Source organism: Neomonachus schauinslandi, chromosome 4, assembly GCF_002201575.2.
Source record: "Neomonachus schauinslandi chromosome 4, ASM220157v2, whole genome shotgun sequence".
Classification (NCBI taxonomy): domain Eukaryota; kingdom Metazoa; phylum Chordata; class Mammalia; order Carnivora; family Phocidae; genus Neomonachus; species Neomonachus schauinslandi.
In genome coordinates, this window is record NC_058406.1 from 43,017,361 (window position 1) to 43,044,947 (window position 27,587).

At 49.5% G+C, this 27,587-nt stretch overlaps 2 protein-coding genes across 4 annotated transcripts in view; one reads left to right on the top strand and one right to left on the bottom strand.

The window, feature by feature from the left end:
- Window positions 1-4,741, top strand: part of TTC4 (tetratricopeptide repeat domain 4) — a 23,778-nt gene extending 19,037 nt beyond the window's left edge. For all 3 annotated transcript variants that reach the window (XM_021684337.1, XM_044914527.1, XM_021684338.1), the window contains 2 exons: window positions 1,379-1,461; window positions 3,580-4,741. In XM_021684337.1, coding sequence (XP_021540012.1) covers window positions 1,379-1,461; window positions 3,580-3,682 — 186 coding nt within the window. In that variant the 3' untranslated portion in view covers window positions 3,683-4,741. The remainder of the gene's footprint in view (window positions 1-1,378; window positions 1,462-3,579) is intronic.
- PARS2 (prolyl-tRNA synthetase 2, mitochondrial) lies at window positions 2,638-12,842 on the bottom strand. The gene is made up of 2 exons (XM_021684336.1): window positions 11,065-12,842; window positions 2,638-2,713 (listed from the first exon to the last, which is right to left on the bottom strand). Exon 1 carries the CDS (start codon window positions 12,786-12,788, stop codon window positions 11,361-11,363), a length of 1,428 nt encoding a protein of 475 aa, XP_021540011.1. The 5' UTR covers window positions 12,789-12,842; the 3' UTR covers window positions 2,638-2,713; window positions 11,065-11,360.
- Between the last annotated feature and the right edge of the window lie 14,745 nt (window positions 12,843-27,587).

Consider the following 27,587-nt stretch of genomic DNA (forward strand, 5'->3'; position numbering starts at 1 on the left):
GATTATGATCCCAGGGTCCTGGGATAAGGCCCCATGTTGGGCTCCCTGCTCAGCGGGAAGTCTGCTTCTCCATCTCCCTCTCCCCCTGCTTGTGCTTGCGCTCTTGTTCTCTCTGTCAAATAAATAAAATCTTTAAAAAATTCAAAAAAAATTTTGTCAAATGATACAGAACATAAAATTTACCATTTGAACCATTTTTAAGTCCCTGCTTCCGTAGCATTAAGTACATTCACATGTTTGTACAACCATTCCCACCATCCGTCTCCACTTCATCGTCCCGAACTGAAACTCTGCACCCATGGAACAGTAACTTCATTCTCCCCTTCCTCCAGCCCCTGGCAACCACCATTCCACTTGCTCTATGAATGAGCCTACTCTAGGAACCTCATATAAGTGGAACCATATACTGCTTGTCCTTTTGTATCTGGCTTATTTTACTTAGCTTGATGTCTTCAAGTTTCATCCATACTGTAGCCTGTGTCAGAATTTCTTTCCTTTTTAAGGCTGAATAATATTCCATTGTTCCATTGTTGGGACCTTTTTTTTTTCTTTTTTTAAATCACATCTTACAGTACAAAGACTTTCTCTTCTACTAACCATTTGAGAGTAAGATGCCAACTGATGCCCCATTGCCCCTGAATACTTCAGTGTCAGTTTCCTACAAACAAGGATATTTTCCTTCATAATCTCACCCATCAAAATTAGGAAATTAGCTTTGAGGAAAAAAAAAAGGAAATTAGCTTTGATATACTGTACCGTCTAATTCTCAGACACCCTGTATCAGCTGTCCCCATGCAGGGACACCCTTCTCACCTGCATGGGCTCTGACACCTCATCTTGCACAGCCATCCTACCAGGTAACCCTTCTCACCTGGCTTAGGCTGGCCAGCTCCCAGCAAGACTGCCCTCCACTGACCGGGCTCTGGCACCCCTCCCTGCCAGCCTCACCCTGCACGGGCTTGGACACCTGCACAGGGCCACCATCCTTCTCCTCCTCCTCGGGCCCTTCCCCTGCTTTGAGCCACCATAGCTTGCTTCCCCCACATCGAAGGGGTCTAGGACTGAATTGCTAGGGAAGGGAAGACGCGTGGGTCTGGGCTTGAATCTTGGCTCCTCTGTTTGCTAGGTGGGTGTCATTGGTGAGTTATTTCCCTTCTCTGAGCCTTCGTTCTATCTTTGGAAAATGGAGCCCATAGTACTTTTCTTAGTATCACGCGCGAGGACTGAGTGCTTTATATTCCACAACTCTATAAAGGAGTCATTCAACTAATTACAGTTGCCATCTCTTTAGCTTTTCCCTAGACTTGGCCTCAGCGTGCCTAGTGCTGCTGAGACCTTGTATTTGTGTCTGATTCCTGCTCCTCTATTATTCTTGCAGGTCTACTTTGAGGATGAAGACGGGACAGAACTCTACCGGGTGCCTCTCAAGAGCACCCTACTGCAGGTGCTGCAGCACCCCCGGTGAGTCCACCTTCATGAGGCCGAGCAGACCAGGGAAGGTGCCCAGGTGCCATCCCGGGGATACAGCCAGGGTTTCATTGCACTGCTGATGGATTGCCTTGTACTGCCCTCCCTTCTGCCCTGACACAAAACTGAGATGGCAGCCATGGAGCCTGGCCCAGGTCATTGGCCAAACAGGCTTCAGTATGACTCAGCCTGTTGTGCTGCAGCCAGGACACCCTCAGACTGGGAGAAGTGAATGGGGCTGGTCTGAGAAGGGACAAGCTGCCTGACTGTGGGACCTGAAAACAGCAGGGTTGGCACTCCTGTTCCTCTTTGCTTTGTGCCTGTGTCCCCTGATATTGTTACATGGAAAGAACATCGGTTTGTGAAGTCACACGCCATCATTTACCGGCTGTGTGACTGTAAGCACATACTGCCTCCCTGGGGAGGTTTCCTCATCTTTCGGGTAGGAGTACTAATTCTTGCCTACATTGTTCTCCGGTGTTTGAGAGCCAGTGAGAGAGCAGGAGTCAAAGTGCTTTAGTAAACTGTAAAGGGCAGTCTTTTTGTAAGAGTGCATCTTTGTTAGTAGCTATGGCAGCCAGCTGGATGTGGCTTTTGTCTCTTTGTTCAGCTTTGGGGTGTTCCTGGACCATAAAGAAATCCCCTCAGTGGATTTGTAAGTTGACTCTTGGACTGTTTTCCCCTAAACTTTGAGCAAAGCAAATGCTCTTGCGTTTAGGCTAAAGGAGCCCGATGTATTGGGCATGAGGGTGGTTGGGCATGGTAGGAAAGAGGCTGGAGAGCTGGGCTAGGGCCATTCAGGAAAGCCTTGAATGCCCTGCTCAGGAGCATACTTTATCCTGATAGTGGTATATGGAGCCACAGAGAATGTGTAGGTAAAATTTACAGAGTAGTATATAGATTTTATGTGTACTAGTTGATGGTGATGCATGAGGTGAGGGGTGGATTGGCAAAGAGATTTCAGAGGCAGACTGGATGGGAATTGGTGATGTGGTGACTAACCTGGTAGGAAGTCCAGCTGGTCTCTTGATGCTTCTGCTTTGGCTTGTCAGGCAGGAGGTGAAGATTTCTTCAGATATGAATGATGACTTCTCTTAGCAGGGTTTTTTTTCTGGCACTAAATCTCCCTTCTAGTTTCTAGACAAATTTTTTCCATTATTTAGCAAATTATTACCATAATTCTTTAAAGGCCTGAGGTCCACTCTCCCCATCCAAAAAATGGGGGAGAAATCTAAACAAAGTAGATCTGTGAAGGAAAGCCAATTTCATGCTTCTCAGAAAATGTAAATGCTATTAGAAATGTTTACTTCTTAAATGACTGACATAGGTAAGAGGCTACTCAGGACAGGATTCTGGCAACTTCAGACCCTGAACTGAGTGGAGCTAAGATACAGCCCCCGCCCCGCCTCGGTCCAGATCCAGGCACATTGGGTAATGCTAACACTCTTCAATCTGGGAGGCCAAAGCCTTGCCCACCTCTCCGACCTGCCCCACTCCACTTGCTTTATGCCCCAACAACAGCAAATGCTCTGGTGCCCTGCACTTCCTCGCTTTTGCTCCCCCGTGCCTCATCACTACCCCTCTTCTAAATTAAAGTCAAGATGGACAAGGCATCTTCCAGGAAGCTTTTCTTGATTCCCCTTTCCTAGAGAGGGAATCATGCCCTTTGGACTAAGGCTGTACCTCACAAATGCTTCTACAGTTGTTTTTGCTGTCATTAATTGATTACTTATCTCCCTCCCCTCAGGACTTGAAAGCAGGGATGATGGGTTTTGTTTTTAGCACAGGGCCCAAGTTACCCTGGGCATGCACTGTTGAATGAAGGAATGAATGCATGAAAGCAAGCAAGCATGTTCTCATAGTTTGATTTCATGTTTAGCCACAGGCATACATGATGCTAGAGGACTGGCCCAAATGTTCTGGCTAGGTTGTAGGGGGGAGAGGATCATGCTAATTTGCCAGATATGTAAACCACCAAAAAAATAAATGTGCTAAACTTGCATTTTAATGTTGACTCACATCCAAAGGTTCACCTTGAATGTGGTTGGGGAGGTGCATGGATGATTAAGATCACAATTCAGTTAACCCCTTCTTCTGTTGTTTTCACTGCAGGTACTTTGTAAAAGCCCTGACACCAGCATTTTTGGTCTGTGTAGGATCCTCTGCTTTTTGTAGGAATTACCTCCAGGGGAGAAAAGTGCACCAGGTGAAGTAACCAAGCCAGGCGGAGCCAGGGCCCCTGGATCTCCTCCCTCATTCGCCTCTGCCTGGAATCCAGCACATTTGAATCAGCTGAGCCCTACACTTTATTTCTGCCACCCTGGGGACAGTGGCGGGGGGAGAGCTGCTGACTTCCCTGAACTACATTCTCTCTGGTCAAAGTGCCAAGCTCCAGCTGGTCTCCAGTCTATTCTGTTGATACACAACTCTGTACCTTGGTCATGACATCCTTGGACTCACTGTGAGCTGTGTTACCACCAGCCTCTATCCCTGAAGGGACCATCTTACAGTCACCACAGCAGCTGACCTGAGGAGGTCCTGGCCTGTGGACACAGACTCAGGATCCAGTTGGCTGGACCTTTACGATGTTAGAGGCCTCAGAGAAGCTACCCCTCAAACCACGCGTATACACAAACCACACAAATAATTTTAAGGCATTCAGGCTGAGGGACTCCAACCTCCAGGTTCTCGTGAGCCGAGAGGCTTGCTCTTTGGGGATACTGTTCTTGGAGTGAGATGAGGTCACGAAAGCTGGCTCCTGTTTTTGCACCTGTAAAGACCTACAAACCGGGATCCTGCAAAACCCCTAGAAAGTTTACCAGTTTTCCTGATCTGTGTGGTAGGGCAAACTGACAGACTTGGATGGTGGACTCTTGAGTTCCTCTCCAGTTTTCACATTTTAGGATTTTGTGCCTTTTAAACATCTTTTGGCAGTTGAGTCATTGTCATAGGTTGTATTTTTGTGTGCAGCTGTTCGCTCCCTCTTTCCTAGAGGGTGTAGCCACGGGACTGCTTGCAGTATCCGCCCCATCCCACGGGGGAGGCAAAGGGACGGGGGTGGGCTCGTCCAGACGGGAGGCCGGAGAGCACTGCGTGGTGCGTTCATGCTTCCCAGCTAGCGGCTGTTCCATCAGCCTGGGTGCCAGAATGGTAAGACATGGAGCAGAGCTGAAGGAGCTGACTGCAGCCGTTGATTGTAACGTGAATGAGAAATAAATGAGATTTGGGGGTTGTTACTGTAGCAAAGCTAAGTAATACATCATTAAACTGAAACCAGCTGCTGTCCTTAAGATGGACTAATTTGAGGTTCTGTGCTGTGTGCTTTACTGTCTTTGAAGGGCAGTTTGCTGTGGAATATTGACAACCACGCAGCTCTCCTTCCAGGTGCGGGTCCCTGCATGTGGCTTGTGGCCTGGAAGCTGAAGTCCCGCCTCCACCCTCGCCTGGCTTAGGCCAGACCGAGGCTCTCCCAGCTAGAGACTGACTGTTTGGCTGTCTTTGTAAGAACTTGGCACTCTATGTACGAGGCCGAACAGTTGGTCAGCAGCAACCCTGGCGGCCAGTGCAGCAGCCTCACTGTCCTGGGGCAGAGCGGGTCCCGGTGTGCCACCTCACTCATCTGTGAAGCAGATGGCTTACTCAGCTCTTTCCTGGACACCCCTGAGAAACCCAAGTTCTGACACCTTCATCCCCACCACCCAGTCCTTCCTGTGGGCTCCTGGCTCGGCCCTGCCCCTCTATCTGGCTAGGGGGAGCAGAAGTAGAAAGGGGAGGAGTGACTTAGCATGGCAGACTGCAGACCACAGCTGGGACCCTGGTAGCTGCTGACTTGCCGTGCCTGTGAGGACAGACTGCTCGGGGCCTCCCTCTCAATGAGTCAACACACCTACCTGATAGGCTTGTCCATCGCACCTCTGTGCAGATCAGCAGCATCAGACCAACAAGTCTCAACAGGGGTGACTTGCACCCCAGGGCACACCTGTCAATGTCTAGAGACATTTTTGGTTGTCACAACTTGGTGGGATGCTACTGGCATCTATGGGTAGAGGCCAGGGATGCTGTTAAATATCCTCGAGTGCACAGGACAGCCCCCACAACACAGCATCGTCTGACAAACTATCAATAATGCTGAGTTTGAGAAACACTGCACAAAAACTTCCAGAAGGAAAGCTCTCAATGGGCAGAGGCCAGATGGGGATTTGTCTTAGTGCCCAGGCCTGACACAGTGATTGTGACACCTAGGGAGCTGTGTGTGTGCGCTGATGAGTGGATGGATGAATGAACTAATGAATGAAAAAATAAACCAGAGTTCTGTTCCAAGGACCCATCTGCACACACACAAGCATGAGCAATGGCATTCCCGGGCTCAAGCCCGTGTGCCTGCCTTGCACCCTCTCCAAGAAGACTTCTGGCCTCCCTGGCCCATGGGCCCTGCCTTCTCTGACCTCCGCCATCCTCTGGTCTCTAGGGGAGTGGTAGAGCGCAAACTGAGGAGCCAGCCATGGAGGCTAGGACTAGAAATGAAGCCACAACAAGCAAGTCCTCACCCCTGCTGGGAGCCCTCAGCGGCTCCCCCTTCCCTCACCAACATGCTTGGTGTGGCACTCAAGGCCCTTTAGGGTCTAGCCCCTACCCACCCCTGCGGCTTCCTCTCTCCCACCTTAGCCCAGCCATCCCAGACATGGTTCAGCTCTGGGGCAGCAGGGTGCAGTGGCCTGAGTCTCACTCTGGAGCCAGGCTACCTGCCTTCCAATTCCAGCCCTGCAACTCATTAGCTGATGGCCTCAGGCCCTGTGCCTCAGTTTCCTCATGTGCAACACAAAGCATAACAGCACCTCCCTCACACAGGTGCTGTGAGGACTGTATGAATTAATCTATGTGACACCCATGGAACAGCTTGCCTCAAACTAAGTGCTCACTCTAGGACAATTATTTTTTTATTCTCCAATCATGCCATGCTCTTAGCTTTGGACCTTTGCACATTCTGCTCCCTCTGCCTGGAGCATTCTTACTCTCACTTGCACCCTTGCCTCCACCCCCAACTCTTCCTCCCTTTCCTGTTTAACATCTAGTGCTTAACCAGGCCTGGCTACCTCCTCCAGGAAGCCTTCCTGGCCCCCTATCCCACATGTTGCATGGCACCTGTACCATTACCACACTTGCCACACTGCATTTTAATTGTCTGCTTACTGGATGGTTCCTCCCACTTCTTTGTAAACTGAATCAGGGACCCTGACCTGTGCACATTTGTCCTGCCAGCACCTGGCCCAGCACATAGTAGGTACACAAATAATTACTAACTGATGGCCCAGAGGAAGGGGTGGTGAATTCTCAACAGATTATGGGTGGAAGCCACCACCCATGATGGATATGGGCCATGAAGTTGGGAGAGGGACCTGGGAAGGGTGGTGAGTGTGGGTTGTTAGGACCCCGAAGCAAAGGCAAGGAGCATGTTCCAGGGGGCGTGCATAATGGCCTGGCTCGCTAGTAACAGCTGCCATCTACTGAGCCCTGAGGAGGCGCCAGACCGTGTTCTTGGTGCTTTATGCGGACTGGCTCGCTCACTCCGCCTGACACTTCGAGCAGGCTAGTAGTTTACAGTACCATTTTACTGACAAGGAAAGGGGTACAGAGAGGCTAAGTAACTTGCCCAAAGTTAGCTAGCTAGTGAAAAGCAGAGCCAGGATTTCAATTCATGACTCCCCTAAGCCCCTCAAGAGATACCTGCCAACAATAAGACTGGGCCTCTGCCTTTGAAGAGTTGGCATGAGACCCAGCTGCCCTTGCCTGTTCACTCCAGTGCTGTGGTCAAGTCTTGGCATTCAATGTCATGCAATGTCCCCAAACTGCCTGGGCAGAAGAGTCTAGCCTGCAGAGCCAGACTGCCAGAGCCCGCAGCGGACTCCCCACAGCACTCGACAACCTGCCAGTAGGGCTCCTATCAGCCCACGAGCTTTCTGGGTGAGCCTGGGTGACAAGTTCTTCCCTTGCAAATGGCGTGTCCTCAGTCACCATTAACCAGTAAGTGCTTCCTCCTCACTCTCCTAGCCCTACAGTTTTATTTAGCCAAGAACAACTAGGCTTTAACCATGGAAGCTCATTAGCAGCCTTCAGAGCGGCGGGCTTAACAGGAGTGGACATCATCCCTGCACCAAAGTGGTATCTGAACAGGGGGACCCTAAAGATGCCACCCCGTTCTGCTGGCCCACATGCACCCCCGCCCACGACATGCAAAGGGCTAACTGGCCTAGTGTAAGGGCAGCTGCCACTTACCTTGCTGTGAGCCACTGTTGTCCCTGGTGCACGGAGGGAGCGCAGGAAGCGCGAGGAAGCATCTCGCACAAGGTCAGATAGCTATCAAGTGGCCTAGGCAGTCTGACTCCACAGTGTCTAGTGTGGGTCACTATGAGGTATGTCATTACTTTAAATTAAGTGCAGCATCTTGAGTTTTTTCAAGTTTTAAGTTTGCAATAACATCATAAAAAGTTCACCATTTTCCACATTATAAAACTTTTCCTAACTCTAAAACAAAACCTTACATGCCCTTGGATGTGTAGTAATCCATTCTAAAAAGCATTCTGGCATCTTGGTGTAGAAATGGATGGTGGGAACTCTGTGAAGTTCCCTGGCACTCAAATAGTTAAGCAAACGACAATTTCAACAGATTTCTGCAAGTCTTTACTGACAGCCCAGCAGGTGTTTCTTCCATTAAAACACAGAATACTAATGGAGCCCTTGATTTACATTCCAGGCTTGATTTACACAATGGTTTTGTTATGCACCAGCTTTTGTCCCCAAGTATTAATTCTGCTAAATATTTCCCGGCCAGTTCCTTCTAGATCTCCCCAAGGAATGAGCAATGATAATACATCCTATGTCTGTTATTTTGCCAGCATCCCCATTTCATCAATTTATGGCAAGAGGTAACATTGGCAAATTCGGACAGGAGAGAGTAAGGTACACGGTCTGAGTATCTGTCTTTCCTCTAAGGCGATGGAGCCATTCCATGGGTGTCACTTAATTCTTGCCCGTGGCACTCCCCAGGAAGGTTATAAAGCATCACATCAAGAAAACTAGATCCAGCTCTTGAGATACATTACCAGCAGATCCTAAGTCGTCTGGAGTGAAGGAAGTGTTTCCTGACAGCACAGGGTTAAGTATTTCACGTAAGCGAGCTTAGGCAACCCCCTGGGAGGTGCACTGCCATGAGCACATCTTACAGATGAAGAAGCGGAGACGCATGAAGGGCAAGTAATTTGTCTAAGGTCACATCCCTGGTAAGTGGTGGATCTAGGAGTATGTCTCTTCCAGGTTCTGGTCTTTCCACCAGAGCGTACTGCCCCTGGCTTCTTAGAAGACATGCTGGCTTAGTAATCAGGGCACCTGGGTTTCCGTTCAGCTTGCCCTTGAGCCAGTCATGGTACTCCCTGTATTTGTCTCCCTTGGAAAATAAAGGACAGTACCTGTTTCACACCTACAAGGCTTTTGTAGTTCAGAGGCTGATCTAGCCAGACTTCTCAAGAGCGACTGGAGGTAGCCTGATTTAGGGGACACAGCTCGTGGCCTGCAGTCAGGTGTTCTGCCAGTCAGATGGTGTGTGGCAGGTTAACTCCCACCCCAGGCTTGCTTCCCATCTGTGAAAGGAGGGATGGACAGGCGGGCCCCAAGTCCTCCTGTTCTAAACTTCCATGATTCTGTATCGTCCTCAAACTCTTCTGTGACTCGAACATTTATGAAGAGTTTAAAGTTAATTGGTTCTCTATTCCTGAAATCTCGTTTTAAAAAGTGCTTACATTAGGCTAGCCCTCCAACTTCCATAAATCAGCTTACGGAGCACAGATTTAAAATTAAAAAAAGGTGAGTGGGAGGTACAGGCTTCCAGTTATGGAACGAATGGGACACAGGGATAAAAGGTACAGCACAGGGAATATAGTCAATGGCATGTACTAGTGTATGGTGACAGATGGCGGGTACACTTGTGGTGAGCACAGCGTCAAGTATTACTGAGTCACTATAGTGTACGCCTGAAATGAATGGAACCCTGTGTGTCAACTATACTTCAGTTAAGAATTAAATTTTTTAAAATATTAAGACAAATTTGCACAAATTCTAAGTGCTCATCTATTTGGGGCTAACTCGATTAGACAGACATAAATAATTCAGTTTTGTTTACTGAAATCACTTCCGTCTAGGCAGAGGCCATGCAGTTGTGATGGGAACGGCACAGGTGTTGGTCAATACTCGGATTCTAGTTCTGACACTGGGCATCCTCAAGTTGCTGAATGGAGCTTCAGGTTCCTCATCTGTAAAAGAAGAACAGCACCCACCTTGCACAGTTTAAGGTATGAAAAGGATATATAAAAGTGCCTCACAGCACAGTGGTATGTGGCAGGCCCTCAACAAATAAATGAGCAGACCATTAAAAGCAGAGTGCGCACATCATCTGATAATGTACAGAGCAAATGACTCAAAGAAACACTCAGCTACAAAGCCGCTCAGGGACGGCCACTGCCTGGAAGTACGCTGGGAACCATGAATCAACTCTGCACATTAGAATCATCTACGGAGCTTTAAAATGCACGATGCCCAGGCCACACCCCAGACCCTAACCAGAACTGGGTGGGACCAAAGTGTAGCCAAGGGGAAGGTCCCCTGACTTACAATCCAGCCTTTCTAGGTTTGATGTCAGAATGTGCATCTCCTGGCCCAAATGCTGGGCCCAGAGTGCCAGCGGTAGGTCTGGGGGCCATCAGGGCTTGCCACATACATTAGGAAACCTGATGGTGTGTGCTTGGGCAGTAACTGTGGGAGCAGTAACACCCTGCTGGGAAGCAACTGGCTAAGACAAGAAGTGCAGTATGCTGGGGTGGCTCAAGTCTGATCCTGGTTTCCCACAGAATTCAGGCAGACACCTTGGTATGTGCCCCCTGGCGTGGCTCTAGGACCCAGCTCTGCTCCCAGGACAAGCTCACCGTGACACCGGAAGCCTGCTATCCCTCACACCTGGGGGAGGAAATGGTTTCAAACATACTCCCAGCCACCAAAGGTAGGGTTTTTTTGTTTGAGTAGAGTGTAGAAATAGTAGAAAAAGAAAGGACAGAAGAATCTCAGGTAGGAAGCTGCTCACGGTGAAAACGGCAGGCCTTACCACCGTTCATGAACAGGCAAGGCTCGTCCCGGTAGCCTGACTTTATTCAATGAGCAGAACAGGATCTCGGCGCTCAGCCGCCTCAATAGGGCCACATCTCTGGAGGTGGTGTTTTGGGCGATTAGCTAATTCTATCAACTTTCTATGTAGCTTAGACTATGGAGGATCAGAGGAACCAGATCCGCCTGTCATGAACCTCTTGTGGAACCCGCCGGCGACAGCTGTAAGGACTTTACAGATCTAGTTCCATTTTCTCATGTCACAGATGGGGAATCTGAGGCCCCAGCAGGAGAAGGGACTTGTCCAAGTGGAGCAGGGCTGGTGGGCCTGCTCTTCAGACCAAAGTGCAGCAAGTGGCCAGGGGTCAGACTGCTGGAGCTGGGAGGGCCTTGGCCACCGGCCCCTCCCACCCTCTACATGGGAAACTCGAGAGAAGGGAAGTGACTCACCCAAGGGCCAAGAGGAGCAGCTCTTTCTTGCCCCCTGCCTCCTCACAGAAGCTCCACACTGGAATGGAAGAGGAATGGTATGTGGCAGCAAGGTCAGCCCAGAGAATGGAATCACCGACTTGAAATACAAATAGTCTAAACAAAGGACTGGATAGAAGTCAGTTTCCCTAACACGCTCCTGCCTTCCATGAGCTGCCTTGTTTCTGGAGAGACGGGCCCTGGAAGGGAGTGTAGGAAAAGGCAGCATTAGAATGAACACCAAGGCTGCAGGATGGGGTGGGAGTGGCTCGGGGCTTTCAGACAACCCGCACTTGGCTCAGAAATTCCGTGACTCCCTCTCTGGTGAGGAAGAGCACCTCACCGGTGTTCTGGCTCCAAACTTCAAAATGTGCCGGGTCCTCCAGGGCCCTCTTGCCCGCGATGATCACGAAGGGGTAGCCAAACTTGTTGGCGTCTTTTAGTCTGTTTCCAATGGTCCGATGGGTCCTGTCGTCGAGCAGGACCTCCCCGCGGAGCTGCGGCAAGGCCTCCGTGATGAGGTCGTACAGGTGGTCCATGAGCTCGGCGGCCGCCTCCTCCTTACTGCCCTTCTTCGGGGGGATGAGGCACAGCTGGTAAGGCGCCAGGAGGCCGGGCCAGCGAACGCAGTCCTCCGTAGACAGCACTTCAATGGCAGCGGCCAGTATCCGCGTCACGCCCAGGCCGTAGCAGCCCATCTCAGCCAGGCATGGCCTGCCCTGGGCATCAGTGAACTGGGCATTGAAAATGGAGGAGTACTTGGTGCCCAGGTAAAACGTGTGCCCCACCTCGATGCCTCTGGCCTCGGTCAGTGGGCCCCCGCAGGCCGGGCAGTCAGTCTGCGGCCAGTGCAGTGTCTCCATGTTGGCCGAGAAGCCGCAGCCGGGACAGACGGCAAACCGGTCCTCCCCGATGTCGGCCGGGAGCTGGAACTCGTGAGACGCGGTGCCCCCGATGCTGCCCACGTCCGCCTGGACCCTGACGCACCGCAGCCCCAGCCTGCGGAACAGGCTGCCGTAGGCCTCGCACACCAGGCTGTAGGTGTGCCGGGCGGCCTCCGGGGAGGAGTCGAAGCTGTACATGTCCTTCATGTAAAACTCCCGGCCGCGGAGAAGACCAAAGCGGGGCCTGGGCTCGTCCCGAAACTTCCTTGTCACCTGGTACAGCAGGAACGGGAGCTGCTTGTAGGACACTGTCTTCTGGGAGGCGACCAGGGCTGTGATGGCTTCCTCGTGAGTGGGTCCCAAGCAGTATTCCTTGCCGTGTCTGTCTCTAAGTCTTAGCAGCTCCTTGCCCATGAGGTCCCACCGGTTGGTGGCTCGCCAGAGCTCCCCTGGGCTGAGGCTGGGCATGTTGACCTTCTGCCCCCCGATGGCCCGCATCTCCTGGTCTATCACCCGCTCGAGCTTCTCCATGGCTCGCACGGTGTAAGGCAGGAGGTGGTAACAGCCGGGGCTTGCTGGGTGGATCAGGCCCACGTGCAGCATCAACCGCTGGCTCTTACAGGTCAGGTCGCCAGATGTGCCCTCGAGAGAGAGCACCTGGTCTTCCCGAAGGTTCTGGGGCTGGAACATGCGAGACAGCACCAAGCGCTTCCCTCTCTCGGGGTCACAGTGGTAAAACCTGTGAGGACCGGACCCAGAGAGCTGGTGGCTGCAGGTGGCCAGGACGGGCAGTGCTCTGCATCTTGACAGCAGGCCTTCCATGACACCCGGCCCAGAGAAGCACTTGTGCCTGGAGAGAGACAAGCCGGGCAGAGATAAGCGTTAACGGTGTCCACGCAGCCAGCTCAGTCTGGTCTCCAACACACACTTCTAAGACAGCCACCGACTTTGCAGATGCAAACTCTTTCATTTCTAATTTTCTAGCAGATTTAAGTCCTACCTTTCGTTTAAAAAAAGGAAATCAATATTTTTGCATTAATAAAATTTTAACAGCATACTGTGGAGACACCACTGCATGGGATTGCACAGGCTCTGGAATCAGGCAGCCTGGATTCCTGGAGTGCTTCTTGCTGACTGCACCCTGTGTAGCTCGGGACGCATGACTTAACCCCTCTGTGCTCAGTTTCTTCATCTGCTAAATGGTAATACAACAGGACCTACCTTGTAGGTTTATCGTGGGGATTTAGAAGAGTTATAAAAAGTTAACTGAACAGTACCTGACACATTCTATGAGTACAATCAATGTTTTGCTATTGTTATTACAGAAAACTGGGAAAAACAAATAAATTGCTGCTGGCCTCATCAATAGCCCTTTCCCTGTTCCAACTGTGCCATGCTCACTCTAAAACACATTGTGCCCCTTGCATACCAGCACCTACTTATCCTCCCAGCCTCGGGATCACCATCCTGTCCTCTAGGATGCCTTCCTTGTCCCACGCCCCCGCCCAGAAGGCCAGCTTCTCCCACAGCAGCCCCTACTGATCACCGATCACTCTCAGAGTGACTGCTCGGGTAGCTGCCTGTCTTCCCGCCAGGCACGCAGCTCTGTGCGGCCAAGGACCATATCTAACTTGCTTGCCACTCAGCACGGAGCAGAGCTTTACTAGACAGTCTACTGAATGAGCACATGTGTTTCTCTATGATTTTACAAAACATTCACATTCCTGATGGCAGTACAACATTCCATTAAGCATATCAGAAATGATTCTCTTATTACGAGAGTTGTCATTTTCTCTGTTATATCCAATCTACAATGAACAGAAGGCTTTTGTTTGTTTGTGGTACATTTGGGACAGATTCTCAGGAATGGAATTACTGAGTCAACACATACGAACTCTTTTAAGGTTCCTGATTTATATTGCCAAGTTCAGTGAGCGCCTCTACCCTTCAGCATCTCCCATGAAGCAGAGCTGCCCTGCAGTATGCTGAAAATGGGCTGCTGCCTCCTCTCAGTTCTGGAACCCTTGGGCGGCCCCCTCCAGCTCCCAATGGCCTCAAGTCCTCCAGCTGGTCCCCTACCACCTCAGGAAGCCTCATCCATTTCCCCCGTGCACAGTACAAATATTACCATTTCCTGTGTGGCCTGGGGCCTGAGACAGGTTGGAACGCACTACCACAGAGCCCTGATAGGACTGAATGGAAAAGTGTGAGCCCCGGAGGTAGGTACACATGGTTCACATCTGGCTCACTCGCTTCCTTCAGGTCCCACCTCAGGCCAGGGGCTCATACCAGAAACTCCTTCCTCCTTGACTCCTCCTAAAGCAAACGAGTCTGTCTCTGACCTTCCTCTCAAGTCCACCCCCTCCTTCCTGGCTCTTACTGCCTCTATTCTGGGTTGGCGCCTCAAAAATGCTTGGTCCATTACAGTAGCCCAGCGGTTGTGAAACTTAAGTGAGCATCAGAATCACGTGGATGGCTTGTTAAAACACTGATTGTGGGGACTCAGCCCCAGAGTTTGATTCAGTAGGCCTGGGGAGTGGGCAGAGAAACTGTAGTTCTAACGAGTTTCCAGGTGATGCTGATACTGTTGGTCTAGGGACCACATTGGGAGAAGCACTCCACGTGGGCAGTAACCGGGTCTGTCTTATTCCAAGTTGCATCTGTAGCATCCGCATGGGGCCTGCCCACAGTGGACACTCAATAAATGTCCATCAGTGACTGAACTGAATGACTCTTAAACCCTGTCTGTCCTGTCTCCGGATTACAGCTAAAAAGACAGTTGATCCAATCACCCCCCTGCTTATAACCCATCACTGGCTCCCCATCCTAATTTCCTTGGGATGGTACTGCCATAGGAAGCCTCTTCATATTTTGATCCTAACACACCTCTTCCAGCTTTTTATCCTACCACTCCCCTAACATGCCCCAAACTGCTCATCATTCCTGGAAGAGGCCGGCTGCACCCCATCAACTGCAACACTCAAGTCTCCTTATTGCAAGAAGCTTCTCCAACCCCTCCAAACAGAGATAATTACACTTCCTTCTCTGTGCCCCCACTGCACACACCTCTTTATAGTTTACCGCTCTGGAATAATTTTCAAAAATATTTCTGAGAAACTGCTGTGCCAGGCACTGGGAGTGAGCAATGCTTCATGTCCTAGTCCTCCATTAAACGAGGAGTTCATGATGCTTTCTATATTGTCAGATTTCAGGGCCTAGCACAATGCCTAATATTTAGGCTATTAATAATGTTTGCTGATCAGGTATATTAGTGAATGAAAAGCAAAGTGAAGGGGTGCAATGCGACAATTATCTGGATAGTTTAAATAAAAGACGTGAGCCCTCTGCCCTCACCCCCAATGTGTCCCTGTTCTCAGACCCCTCAGCTTACACAGAAGGGAGAATAATTACTATTATCCCAAATTCTCAAGGTTATCTACAGACAATACCTCAAAAACAGTATAGGAAGTAACGTGTCCTGCACCTCAGACTCTGGCAAAGAGCTTGAGTTATTCAACAAATTTTTACAGAGCAGCTACTCAGGTCCTTGGGGCACAGGCCTCTTTTAAGGTTAACTTACAATGGCCCTGCAATCCAATCAGGAAAGCTGTGCGTAAAGCGCTGCCAACAGCGCCTGATACATAGTAAGCGCTAGTGTTTGCTATCATTATGCCCAACTCACAGACGAGGTAAACTCAGGGATGTGCGGTCACCGGCCCAGCGACACTGCAGATGAGCACAGGGCACACCTGGAATGCTAGGTCCTCGCCTCCAGTTTCCACGGTTTCCGTCTCGGACCGTGCTGCACCAAACAGCAACGGAACTCCAGACCTAGTTCTACAAATGGGCTCGGCCTTCACTGGCTGCGTGACCCTGGTCAAGTGACTTCGGTCTCCAGGCCTGTCTCCCCACACGTAAAATGGGAAGGTTGGCCGGGCCACCAGACGCTCCCAGAGGGTCTCTCCAGGGCCGGCACTTCCGGGAACACCGTGACACTCACAAGACCCGAGGTCCACGGGGAGGAAGATCTGCCCTCATGCTACAACAGACGAAACACATTAACCCAGAGTTCAGGTGACTGCGACCCCGCCCCAAACCAAGGACGGCACGCACGTGGAAACACAGCTACCAAGGTCCTACGTCTCCGCGCCTAGAACCGACACCGAGCCCGACCCCTCTCTTCCCCGCGCCGCCCCTGCCCAATCCTCGCTGTCACCCACGCTCACCAACTGAAGTGCCAGTCAACACCGCCCGCGCGTCCGCCCCGCCGGCCCAACGCGCCTGCGCCAGGGCGTGCCCGCCCCAAGCCCCGCCTCCTGACTTTCTTGCCAATCACAAAGCCGCTCTCACGGAGACTGCCCCCCCCCCCCCCCCCCCCCCCCCCCTCTAGACTCCTGTGAGAGGTTTTCCGGAAGTTTAGCTAAGGAGAAAGAGCCCGGCTCTACTCCACGACCATAGATTGGCTTGGACAGCGAAGAGTAAGTTACCGTTCCGGAAGTGCCCTCTAGGATTTAGGGAGGTGTAACTCTATGATAAAAGCCTGGGGTTCCCTCCCTCTGCCAGGGGCGTCCGCACTCTCGAAATGGAAAGGCTGGCAGCGGTGTAACCAAGGCAACAGTGGGCCTTTCCGTTTGGAATCTACCCTAGGATTTTACAGGCTTTCAATTTAAATACATTAAAAATTTTTAAACAGAAAAAAATACCTTCATTACAAAGTCCAAGACAGTGTTTAAGACACTAAATCAAACTTTAATTCACAAAATATTTTTTTGAGCAGCTATCATGTACCAACCACTTGGAGAAACTGGGAAGAGTGAACAAAACAAAATTCCCTGCATTCAAGGTGGCTTACATTCTAGTGAAAAGAGTCAATAAATCAATACAGTGAAATTTGGAAGGGGAGCAGGAACTCAGTAACCAAAGGTAGTAGTATTTTTATGCAATTAATTAAAATTATTGTAAAAAAAATCCATGGTAAACAAAATACCAAACTTCTAAATAAAGACAGGATCCATCAGTATCCATCCATAGAGAAAAAAAATAACTATGAAAAAGGAATGGGTTGGAGGTAGAGTGGTTGCAATTCAGGATGATGGGGGAAAGCCTCATCTAGAAAGTGACATTTTGGCAAAGACCGGCAGGTGAGAAAGCCTTGCAGCTATCTGGGGGAAGAATGTTCTAGACACAGGGAACAAGCACACATGTCCTGAAGAGGGAGCTGTATATCATGTAACTCAAGCTAACTAAGAACAGACATAGTCTATTGAGTGCCTAAAATGTGCCAGACCCAGTGCAAGACACTGGCCCCAAGAAGCTCTCAGACCCCAAGATCTGCCAGGAGCAACACCATATGATCAGTGTAATAGGGGCCGAGGAAAGTCCTGTGGCAGTGTAGGGAAGGAGGAATTCACTGAGGAGGTGATCCTTGAGCTGAGCCTAAAGGATGAGTTGAGTTTCCCAGGACAAGAATGGTGGTGGGAGCGGAGTGGAATGGCCAGGCTGAGGGACCAGGACACTCGGGCAGGGAATCAGGAAATGAGCTGGTATGAGGGAATCGTGGGGTGTCAGAGGGTTTACTGCTCCTAACACACAGGCCAAAACAGTGCTTCTCAACCTGAGCTGCATTGAACTCACCCTGTGCCCCGGTCCCCCTGCCCAGAGATGCTAGGTATTAGTCTGGGGTGGGACTTGGCATCAGTAGTCCCCCAGATGATCTAATGTGCAATCTGGGCTAGTTCTGCTGGTCTACAGGAAAGGCACTGGACAGCCTGGTGGGGCATTGGGTTGCAGGGGGCAGTGTCGATGGGTGTCATCACCTTGGCCTTACAGTGGAAGAAAATACCGCTTGGGTGAACCCCACGACTGGCATCTGCCCTCCAGCTAGGAGGCCAGGCAGAGCTGGGCTGGACTTGAGCTCTTTTGCTCTAAGAATGTCACTGGGCCTCTGCAGCTCAGCACTGTGGTCCAGGCTTTCCCTAAGGAGTGCAATCCTAAAGGTTTTACTGAGGCAATATTCCCCACGCCTCCTCTCTGGGGGCAGGAGGTGAATAATCTTCAGTATCAGGATCCACAGTAACTTTATATTTCTCCCTGCTCCCATGCATGTTATTACATCCCTTCCAATCCTGGAAACACCAGGCATCCATCCTCTGCACCCTGAGGTGTTAATTATTTCTCAATTAGCAGTTCCCAGGCTGTAGAGCATAGTGGTGTGGAGAGGCCTAATGACTTGCCGTGTTTATACACCCCCACATCTTCAGAGCACTTTACCAATGGTAACTAATTAATGCTTACGACCCCCTTGGGAGGCAGGCCGAGCACTGCTGCATTTTACTGTGAGTTTGCAGGAGGTTTTGCAGCCTGGAGCCAGCCATGGTCAGAGTAGATTTGCTCCCCATTGAGAAAGTCCAGGGGTGGTGGAGACCCAGAATCTAGCCCTATTGCCACAGCAATTTCTGGTATGACATTTCAATCAATTACTTGATCAGTTATTTATTGGGTTTTTTATTTACAAAGTTCATTCATGATTAGAACCCTACAAGTTCCATAAAACAGAAAAAAAAAACCCACAAAAAGTTCATTCATTCAGTGTCATAAAAAAAAAAAAAAAAAACCCTAAAGCAAAAGGACTCCACACCTACCCTGGTGCTGCACAGCCTTGGGGACAGACTATGCACTTAGCAGTTTGCTTGCACTGGCCATTGGTCATCAGACTGGGAGCTCCTTGGGGGTAGGCACAGGTTTTGTTCTTTTCTGTATCCTTAACCTTGACCAGAGGGCCTGGCCTGGTTGGCGATTAGCAAAGTGTTTTGCTTTTTGATTGTTGTTTTAATATATCAATGAGTGAATGAATAGATAGATAAATAGATAGTTTGTCTCTTCCTCAGGTTGGACCCCTTCCAAGGACACACCGAGTCATTCCCTCATCCAGAGCCCATGGCCTGGCACAGAGGGACTCTGAATATGTGTTGAATGAACAAGTGAAGTCAGAGTTTATGGTGAGCTTCCTGACCTCAAGCTGCTCATAATCTCCTGGAGAGTCTGCCTCTCAAAGTGATGGTCCCCGGATCCTGTGGTAAGAAGTTGTGAAGAGCCGAGAGCAAGAGCTGTACTGCACGGAGTGGGGAGTGGGATCACGGAGGGCTTCTTGGAGGAGGGGACCTAGAGATGGACCTTAAAGGATAACCAGGAGCTTCCCGGGATGACAGGGGAGATAGAAAGACAGTGTAGTCAGAGGGAAAGCAGGTGACCACTAGCTGTAAGGAAGAAGGCTGAAAGACAGTCTGGCTGGAGCACAGAGCACACTTAGGCATCGTGGAAGCACGACTGGGAAGGCTGTGGATGCCAGTGTGCCAGGGCCTGCTGGACCAGCCTGTGAGTTTCTGTTCATCTCTGAGCTACAGTGAAGTGTTTTTCCTCAAGATTGATACTCCTCTTCCCACCAACACACATCTATTTTGAAGCTTAGCCCAAAACAACAACTCGGAGAAAATCCCTGGGCATTTTGCGTTCCACTCTACAGCATGAGTTCGTTATAATTTGAAAACAAGCATGATTGTCACTCCAAGAAGATGGCTGCTTCCTCTGCTGAAGACGCCAGCCAGTGCGAGAAGCCAGCCTGCAGGAAATGGAAGGGCTTTACACCAGGGAAGGACACGGGCAGCTGTGTTTCCTCGCCCGAGTGAGGTGTGAACTCAGATGGGAGGAAGAGGATGGCGAGAGAGGCGGGATGGGTGACTCCTACAATGGGCCAGACCCGGGCAGAGGTGGGAGAGGAGGGGACAGACTCCAGGGCCCTGGGACAGGCCACCGGATGGACTCCTGAGCCCATCCCCGCCCCATTAGCCCAGCCCGGCCCACATAGACTGGACTGGAGTGGGGAGGGCAGCCTTGACTTGGAATCCTGCCGGCCACTTCCAGTGATGTGACTTGGGGTCTCCTGCTTCCTCGGTTCTTCATTAGTAACAGGAATCATGAGGCACACATAGGGCCATTGTGAAGGTTCAATGAGAGATGTAAAGGAAAGCATCTGGCTCATCCTTCAATCCATTCCAACTTGGGCAACACCATGGCTCCCCTCACCCACCATAAAGAGAGAACCATCACTCTGCTGCTGCCCATTTCCTTCAGACTCCCTACTCCTGCCACCGCCACATGACACGGATCTCTTTTGTCTTCAGCAGCCTCTTCTCCTTGGACCCAGAATGTATCACTTGTTTACTTGTTTTGTGCCTAAGTCTAGGGGTCATTAGAGACCAGAAGGAGGCTGGGAAGGTAGCCCCCCCACTTTTAAAAAATATTTTATTTATTTTAAAAGAGAGAGAGTGTGCAAACAAGCGGGGTTGGGGGCAGAGGGAGAGGGAGAGAGGAAATTTCAAGCAGATTCCTCACTGACTATGGAGCCTGACTCTGGGGCTCAATCTCATGACCCTGAGATCGTAACCTGAGCCCAAATCAAGAGTCGGACGCTTAACCGACTGAACCACCCAGTTGCCCCAGTGGGCCCCTTTTTTATCCAGAATCCTCAGAATTGAAGAGTGTGACTGCCAATCATCATCATCATCATCATCATTCACATTTATACAGTATTTGCTGTGAGCCAGGGGCAATATTAAACGCTTTATACCATATCTGATTAAATCCTTACACTAGTCCCGTTAGGTGTAAGTATCACTGTTATGTCCATTTTACAGATGAGGCAACCAAGGCTTGGAAAGTTTGGTTAGCTTGTCCACAGTCAACACAACTGGTAAAAGGGGGAGAAAGGATCATCTCCAGGTCTGTTTGGTGCAAAGTGATCTCCACACTCATGGCCTCCAATGTCAACTTATTTGTATCAGACATGTCTTGACCCATAACCAAATTTGTAGGAGCAATCAGCCAAACAGGTCATTTCTGTTTGGCTGGGTCCCCTCTGGACGCCCACTCTTCAGGGCCTGGCTCAAGGGCATCCTGTTAGGGACGCTTCCTTGAAGCCCACACTGGCAGGGACTCTCCCTCTCTTGAGACCCCTCAAAATTGTGTCTGTTCCCTCTCTGGGTTTACAGCTGAGTGTGCACACGCAGTGGGGCAAACAGACCTGAGTGCCAATCCTCACTTTGCCACCCACTTACCATGTGCCTGTGCGGGATATTCAACTTCCCCGAGGCTCACATGCTGCAGCCTTAAAATAGCAGTGACAACTTTCCCTTGGAGTTTGATGAAGATATAAAGGGCTCAGCATAGCGCCTGGTGCAGAGTCAGGGTTCAGGAGTGTTTGCTATTATTATTCTTATTACTGATGATGAAGGTACCTGGCTGGCACAGTGCCGGGCACACACTGGGTCAGGAGCACATACATACAAAAAATTCATCTCTCTCCCCACATCTGACTAGCCTGCCAGCTCCCAGAGGGGAGGGCACATGTCATGTCCATTTCTAGCCCTGCCACAGTAAATCTGCTTACTCTGTTAAAAGGTTTTGCTCTTTTCTGCACATAGTAAATCTCAATACCTATTTGCCAAATTAATGTCTTTCTAAATAATTCCCTCAATTCATAGGAATGCCGTGTTAAAAATGCAACAAAACAAAATCCTAGCGATAATTAATCTGTCATCCGGGAAGTCCTTTTCGAGCCCCTGCTTGGGGTGAGCTCCGCAGAGCACCGGGAACAGCCTCAAGACTGGGGCACACCATAGGTGCTCCAGGACAGAGCAAATGATCACACGTCTGTGAGTATGGCTGTGATTCCAGCAGGCTGTCTGGTCACTCTCATCTGGGAGGATGAGGGAATGGAGTTCCTTCCAACAGGCCCAGAAAGGCCCTTGCCCTTTCTCTTTGGTGCACTGTTCGAGTTAGATGTGAGTGTGGTGAGGTGGAGTTTGTGCCCTCTGAAGCTGCTGGCTCAGAGAGAGGGAGGCAGCGTCTGGATCCAAACACACCTGGGTTTGCTTTCTAGTTTCGGAACTTACAGGCTGTGTGACCTGGGTCAAAGGACTTGACCTTTCTGGTCTTTGGCTATAATACAATGGGGTCAGTAAACTCTGAAATGTTGTGAAGAGCAGGCAAACAACATTACAAAACAACTTTGTAAACTGAAAGTTCCATATGAACACTAGTAACAGAAATATATTCAGGGACACCTGGGTGGCTCAGTCCATTGAGTGTCGGCCTTCGGCTCAAGTCATGGTCCCAGGGTCCTGGGATCGAGCCCCGGGCCCCACGTCGGGCTCCCTGCTCAGTGGGGAGCCTGCTTCTCCCTCTACCTTCCCCCCCTACCCCCGCCTCCACTCCCTTCTCATGCTCTCCCTCTCTCTCAAATAAATAAAATCTTTTTTGTTTTTAAGATTTTATTTATTTATTTGACAGAGAGAAACACAGCGAGAGAGGGAACACAAGCAGGGGGAGTGGGAGAGGGAGAAGCAGGCTTCCCGCTGAACAGGGATCCTGACGTGGGGCTCGATCCCAGGACCCTGGCTGGGATCATGACCTGAGCTGAAGGCAGACGCTTAACGACTGAGCCACCCAGGCGCCCCTCAAATAAATAAAATCTTAAAAAAAAAAGAAATTTATTCAGATCATTCTTTTGTAAGATTAAATGTGTAACAAGATGATGACTTTTAAGTAATTAAATGAGATTATGTATGTGAAGCGAGGGAAGGGCGTCTGGTACATAGCACTCAGTGTAGGATTAACTATTGTTAATACTTCAGTATGGCCCTCACATCTGCCTCTCCACCAGCCAGCTGCTCTTCCCCCCCATGTCCACATGGCTCCCTCCTTCCCCTCCCCCAGGTCTATGCTCCATTGTCATCCTCACAGCCAGGACTTCCCGACACCCTAATTTTCACTGCAATCCCCACCCCTGCCCCCATTACTCCCAATCCTCTCTTTCTCCCTGCTTTTTCTCCTTCACAACATTGGTTACCATTTAACATAGTAAATGTCCTAGTTTTTTTGTTTATTTGCCTAGACCAATGGGCACCAAACTTTTTCTGTAAAGGTCCAGAGAGTAAATATTTTATGCTTTGCAGGCCATATGGTCTCTGTCACAACTACTCAACTCTGTTGTTATAACATGAAAGCAGCCATAGAGACTTGGGAACAAATGAGCATGGCTGTGTTCCAATAAAACTTTATTTAAAAAAAACAGGTGGCAGACTGAATCTGGCCTGTGGGCCATAGTTTGCCAACCTCTGGCCTAGATAATTGCCTGGTGTACTGCAAATGCTTAATAAATATTTGTTGAATGAATTAATTAGTGAATAAATGAATAGAGGAGCACAAAACATCTGGTACAGTGACTGGTACACAACCTGTACTCAATAAATGCACATTCCTTCCTATTTCATACTTAATAAATACAAGATGGGCCATGATGTACTGCATTAGAGGTGTGAAGAAAGTGCCCTGGGAACATTGCAGTGGTAGAGTCTTCCTCTTGGGATGAGGGAGGGCTTTGAAGGTGTCTAAAGCTGGACTCCTCCAGAAGCTGACCTCGAGTCAAGGATGCTGGGGCAAGTAGATTATTTGGGAGGTGATCCCAGGAAGCACCGGAAGGGGGGTGGGGAAGTGAGAGCAGAAAACGCTGGAAGTGAATACAGGGTGTGGTAACAGACTAGCAGTTTCCTGCTGTGGGCAATGGGGCATTAAAGCCAACAGGACCACAGGGAGACTGTGGAACATGCTTCAGATTTATCCTGTTCCCCCACCCCACCCCTGCTTATGAGGCTGGGGGATTTATCTTCCAGTTTCCACTTCCCATTGGTTGAAGGTTGCTCCCAGAGGCATCAAGTACCCAGTGCTTCCGGTCAGGTGGAGAGTGGCAGGTGCATGCAGTAGGATGATCTTAGCGGGTGCGGTGGTGTGGGTGAGAGGGGAAGGGAACATGGGCGGGCACCGAGGTCATATTTGAGCTGGCCTTGCAAGATAAATACACGCCATCTTGTTTAGGATACTGTTTTCAGGTCTTTGGTGCCCATCGCTAAACCTAATCCTAATGGGAACACTTGCTAATAGCTGTTCCAGCAGACAGTGTCTTCTGTCCCTTGCACCCAGATGGAAAACTCTGAGGGAAGGGCTCTGAGTGGCCCAACTTGGGTCCTGTCAGCGTTAGGAGGGCGGGATATTATGACTGGCAGCCCTCTGCCACCACTCAGAGTGGGGAAGGACACATAAGAAGCCCAGGAAGAAGAGGCATGGTGTCCCCAGAGGGCAGGGTGCTGGGCAGATGAAACAATAGATTTCCAGCACAGTAGGGCTGTTTTTGTTTTTTCTTTTACTTTGTGGATGACAAATAAAGCTCACAGAGGAGCTGCAGTTTAATGAAACAATTTACACACCAAAATAGAACAAGCTCCATCACAGAGCTATTGACTGTTTTTGGAAACATAAACATGAAAAATGCGTTCAGATTTTCTGAAGCGTTCAGTTTACAGAGCAACATATGTGATAGAGGAGAGAGTAATCTAGACCCTAAATAGTTAAAGAGCGGTTTGTTAGTACTCTTTAGACTGCCTACATCCCAGGTTAAGTGTGGAGGGACCTCAGGAAAGTCATTTAACCTCCTGGAGCCTCAGTTTCCTCATCTGTAAAATGGAGACAGCTAATGGGCTTGTGGGATTAAATGGGGCAAGGTGTGTGAGATGTGTGCTAGAATGACTGACCCATGGCAAGTTCTCAGTAAGTAGTTTCGATGGTGAGGATGATGATGATGACTTTCTTTGACTTCCCATCAGGAACTTCCCCTGCTTAAATTGTTCTTCTGTGGCCACCTAGAGGCCAGGTGGGGCATTTCCACATCTCCACAGGAGTTTCTGCTCACCTGTCTCACCAAGAACATCCTCTGCCTCTCCTCCTCATCGCAACACTGGAGAGGTAGGAAAGGTGCCCCGGGTAGGTGGGACAGGGTGCGCCTCGGCAGGCTCACCCGTGTGCAGCCCGGAGCGAGGAGGAGCCGGGGCAGGAAGGAGCTGGCTGTTAGGGTGCTCGCTAACTCCACCAGCAAGTCTTGCCAGTGATTTGGCCCCCGGAGCCCACAGCCGGAGCAGGAGCAGGGAGGGTTTCTCCCTGGAAGCACGCCCGCAATGCTGGGGATCTGTTTCCGTCTGCTCATTTTACTGCTGAGTTGTAAAGTGCTAAATGTCATTATCCTCCCCTTCCTTAAACAAGAAAAAAAGTTAACAGCCTGAGAAAAGGAGATATTTCACTTCATTTGGCATCCAGCCACCATCATCCGCACAGGGTGTTCCCTTGGGGCCTGATTAGGGATGAGGAGGAGTCCTGTTCTGCTCAGCTTTCAGCTCCCAGCACCCACTCAGTGCTCTTGGCTGGGTGCCGGCAGCTGCGGGCTGGGTCAGAGCTCGGCCTGCCCATTGGCAGAGTAGCCAGAGCAAAGTGACTTGTTCAAGTTCACCTTGCTTATTAGGGTCTGTTCTTTGTGGCCCCGAAGGTGAACTTGATAGTGATAGTAGTAATGAAGAAAAGATCTTTTTCTTTCTTTCTTTCTTTTTTCTTTTCCTTTCTTTTTCTCTCTTTTCTTCTTTCTCTCTTTTTCTTCTCTCTCTCTCTTTCTTTCTTTCTTTTCTTCTTTCTTTCAAGATTTTATTTATTTGAGAGAGAGAGATAGGGAAAGAGAGCACAAGCCGGGGGGTGGGGTGGGGAAAGGGAGAAGCAGGCTCCCCGCTGAGCAGGGAGCCGGATGTGGGGCTCAATCCCAGGACCCTGGGATCATGACCCGAGCCGAAGGCAGACACTTAACTGACTGTGCCACCCAGACGCCCCTCTTTCTTTTTTTAAGATTTTATTTATTTATTTGAGAGAGAGAGAGAGAGCGACAGAGATAGGGAGAGAGAGCACAAGCAGGGGAGAGGCAGAAAGAAACAGACTCCCCACTGAGCAGGGAGCCCAATGCAGGGCTTAGGGCTCCATCCCAGGACCCTGGGATCATGACCTGAGCCGAAGGCAGACAGACGCTTAACCGACTAAGCCACCCAGGTGCCCCAGAAAAGAAGATTTCAACTCAATAGTGGGCCATACTCCGCAGACTTAAGATCTGCTGAAAAATGGAATGATTCCCTCAATAGGTAGTGAGTTGCCTGTTTTCCAGGGGCATGCACATGGTTTAGACACTCCTTTCAGAACACTCACTGATGAGAGGAGTTTTGATCTAGATGGAGAAGCTGGAAAAGGTGAAGGCTAATGTTCTTTCCAACACTGAGATTCTAGAAACCTGTAACTGAAAAATCTTACCTGTTTTCACAATCTTTTTTTCCCTTTTTAAATTTTATTATGTTATATTAGTCACCATACAATACATCATTAGTTTTTGATGTGGTGATCCACGATCCATTGTTTTCGTATAACACCCAGTGCTCCATGCAGTACGTGCCCTCCTTAATACCCATCACCGGGCTAACCAATCCCCCCTCCCCCCTCCCCTCTAAAACCGTTTGTTTCTCAGGTCCATAGTCTCTCATGGTTCATCTCTCCCTCCAATTCCCACCCCCCATTTTCCCCTTCCTTCTCCTAATGTCCTCCATGTTATTCCTTATGTTCCACAAAAAAGTGAAACCATATGATAATTGACTTTCTCTGCTTGACTTATTTCACTTAGCATAATCTCCTCCAGTCCCATCCATGTTGATGTAAAAGTTGGGTATTCATCCTTTCTGATGGCTGAGTAATATTCCATTGTATATATGGACCACATCTTCTTTATCCATTCATCTGTTGAAGGGCATCTCGGCTCTTTCCACAGTTTGGCTATTGTGGACCTTGCTGCTATGAACATTGGGGTGCATATGGCCCTTCTTTTCACTACATCTGTGTCTTTGGGGTAAATACCCAGTAGTGCAATTGCTGGGTCATAGGGTAGCTCTATTTTTAAATTTTTGAGGCACCTCCACACTGTTTTCCAAAGTGGCTGTACCAACTCGCATTCCCACCAACAGTGTAAGAGGGTTCCCCTTTCTCCACAACCTCTCCAACATTTGTTGTATCTTTCCCTGTCCATTTTTGCCATTCTAACTGGTGTAAGGTGGTATCTCAATGTGGTTTTGATTTGAATTTCCCTGATGGCTAATGATGATGAACATTTTTTCATGTGTCTGTTAGCCATTTGTATGTCTTCTTCAGAGAAGTGTCTGTTCATCTCTTCTGCCCACTTTTTGACTTGATTATTTGTTTTTTGGGTGTTGAGTTTGAGAAGTTCTTTATAGATTTTGGATACCAGCCCTTTATCTGTAGTGTCATTTGCAAATATCTTCTTCCATTCTGTGGATTGCCTCTTTGTTTTGTTGACTGTTTCCTTTGCTGTACAGCTTTTTATCTTGATGAAGTCCCAAAAGTTCATTTTTGCTTTTGTTTCACTAGCTTTTGGAGATGTATCTTGAAAGAAGTTGCTGTGGCCGATGTCAAAGAGGTTACTGCCTATGTTCTCCTCTAGGATTTTGATGGATTCCTGTCTCACATTGAGGTCTTTCATCCACTTTGAGTTTATCTTTGTGAATGGTGTTAGAGAATGGTCAAGTTTCATTCTTCTGCATGTGGCTGTCCAATTTTCCCAGCACCATTTATTGAAGAGACTGTCTTTTTTCCATTGCATGTTTTTTCCTTTGTCAAAGATTATTTGACGATAGAGTT

Coding starts and splice junctions, on each gene's coding strand:
- PARS2 (XM_021684336.1), bottom strand. CDS start 12,788: ATGGAAGGCCTGCTGTCAAGATGCAGAGCACTGCCCGTCCTGGCCACC.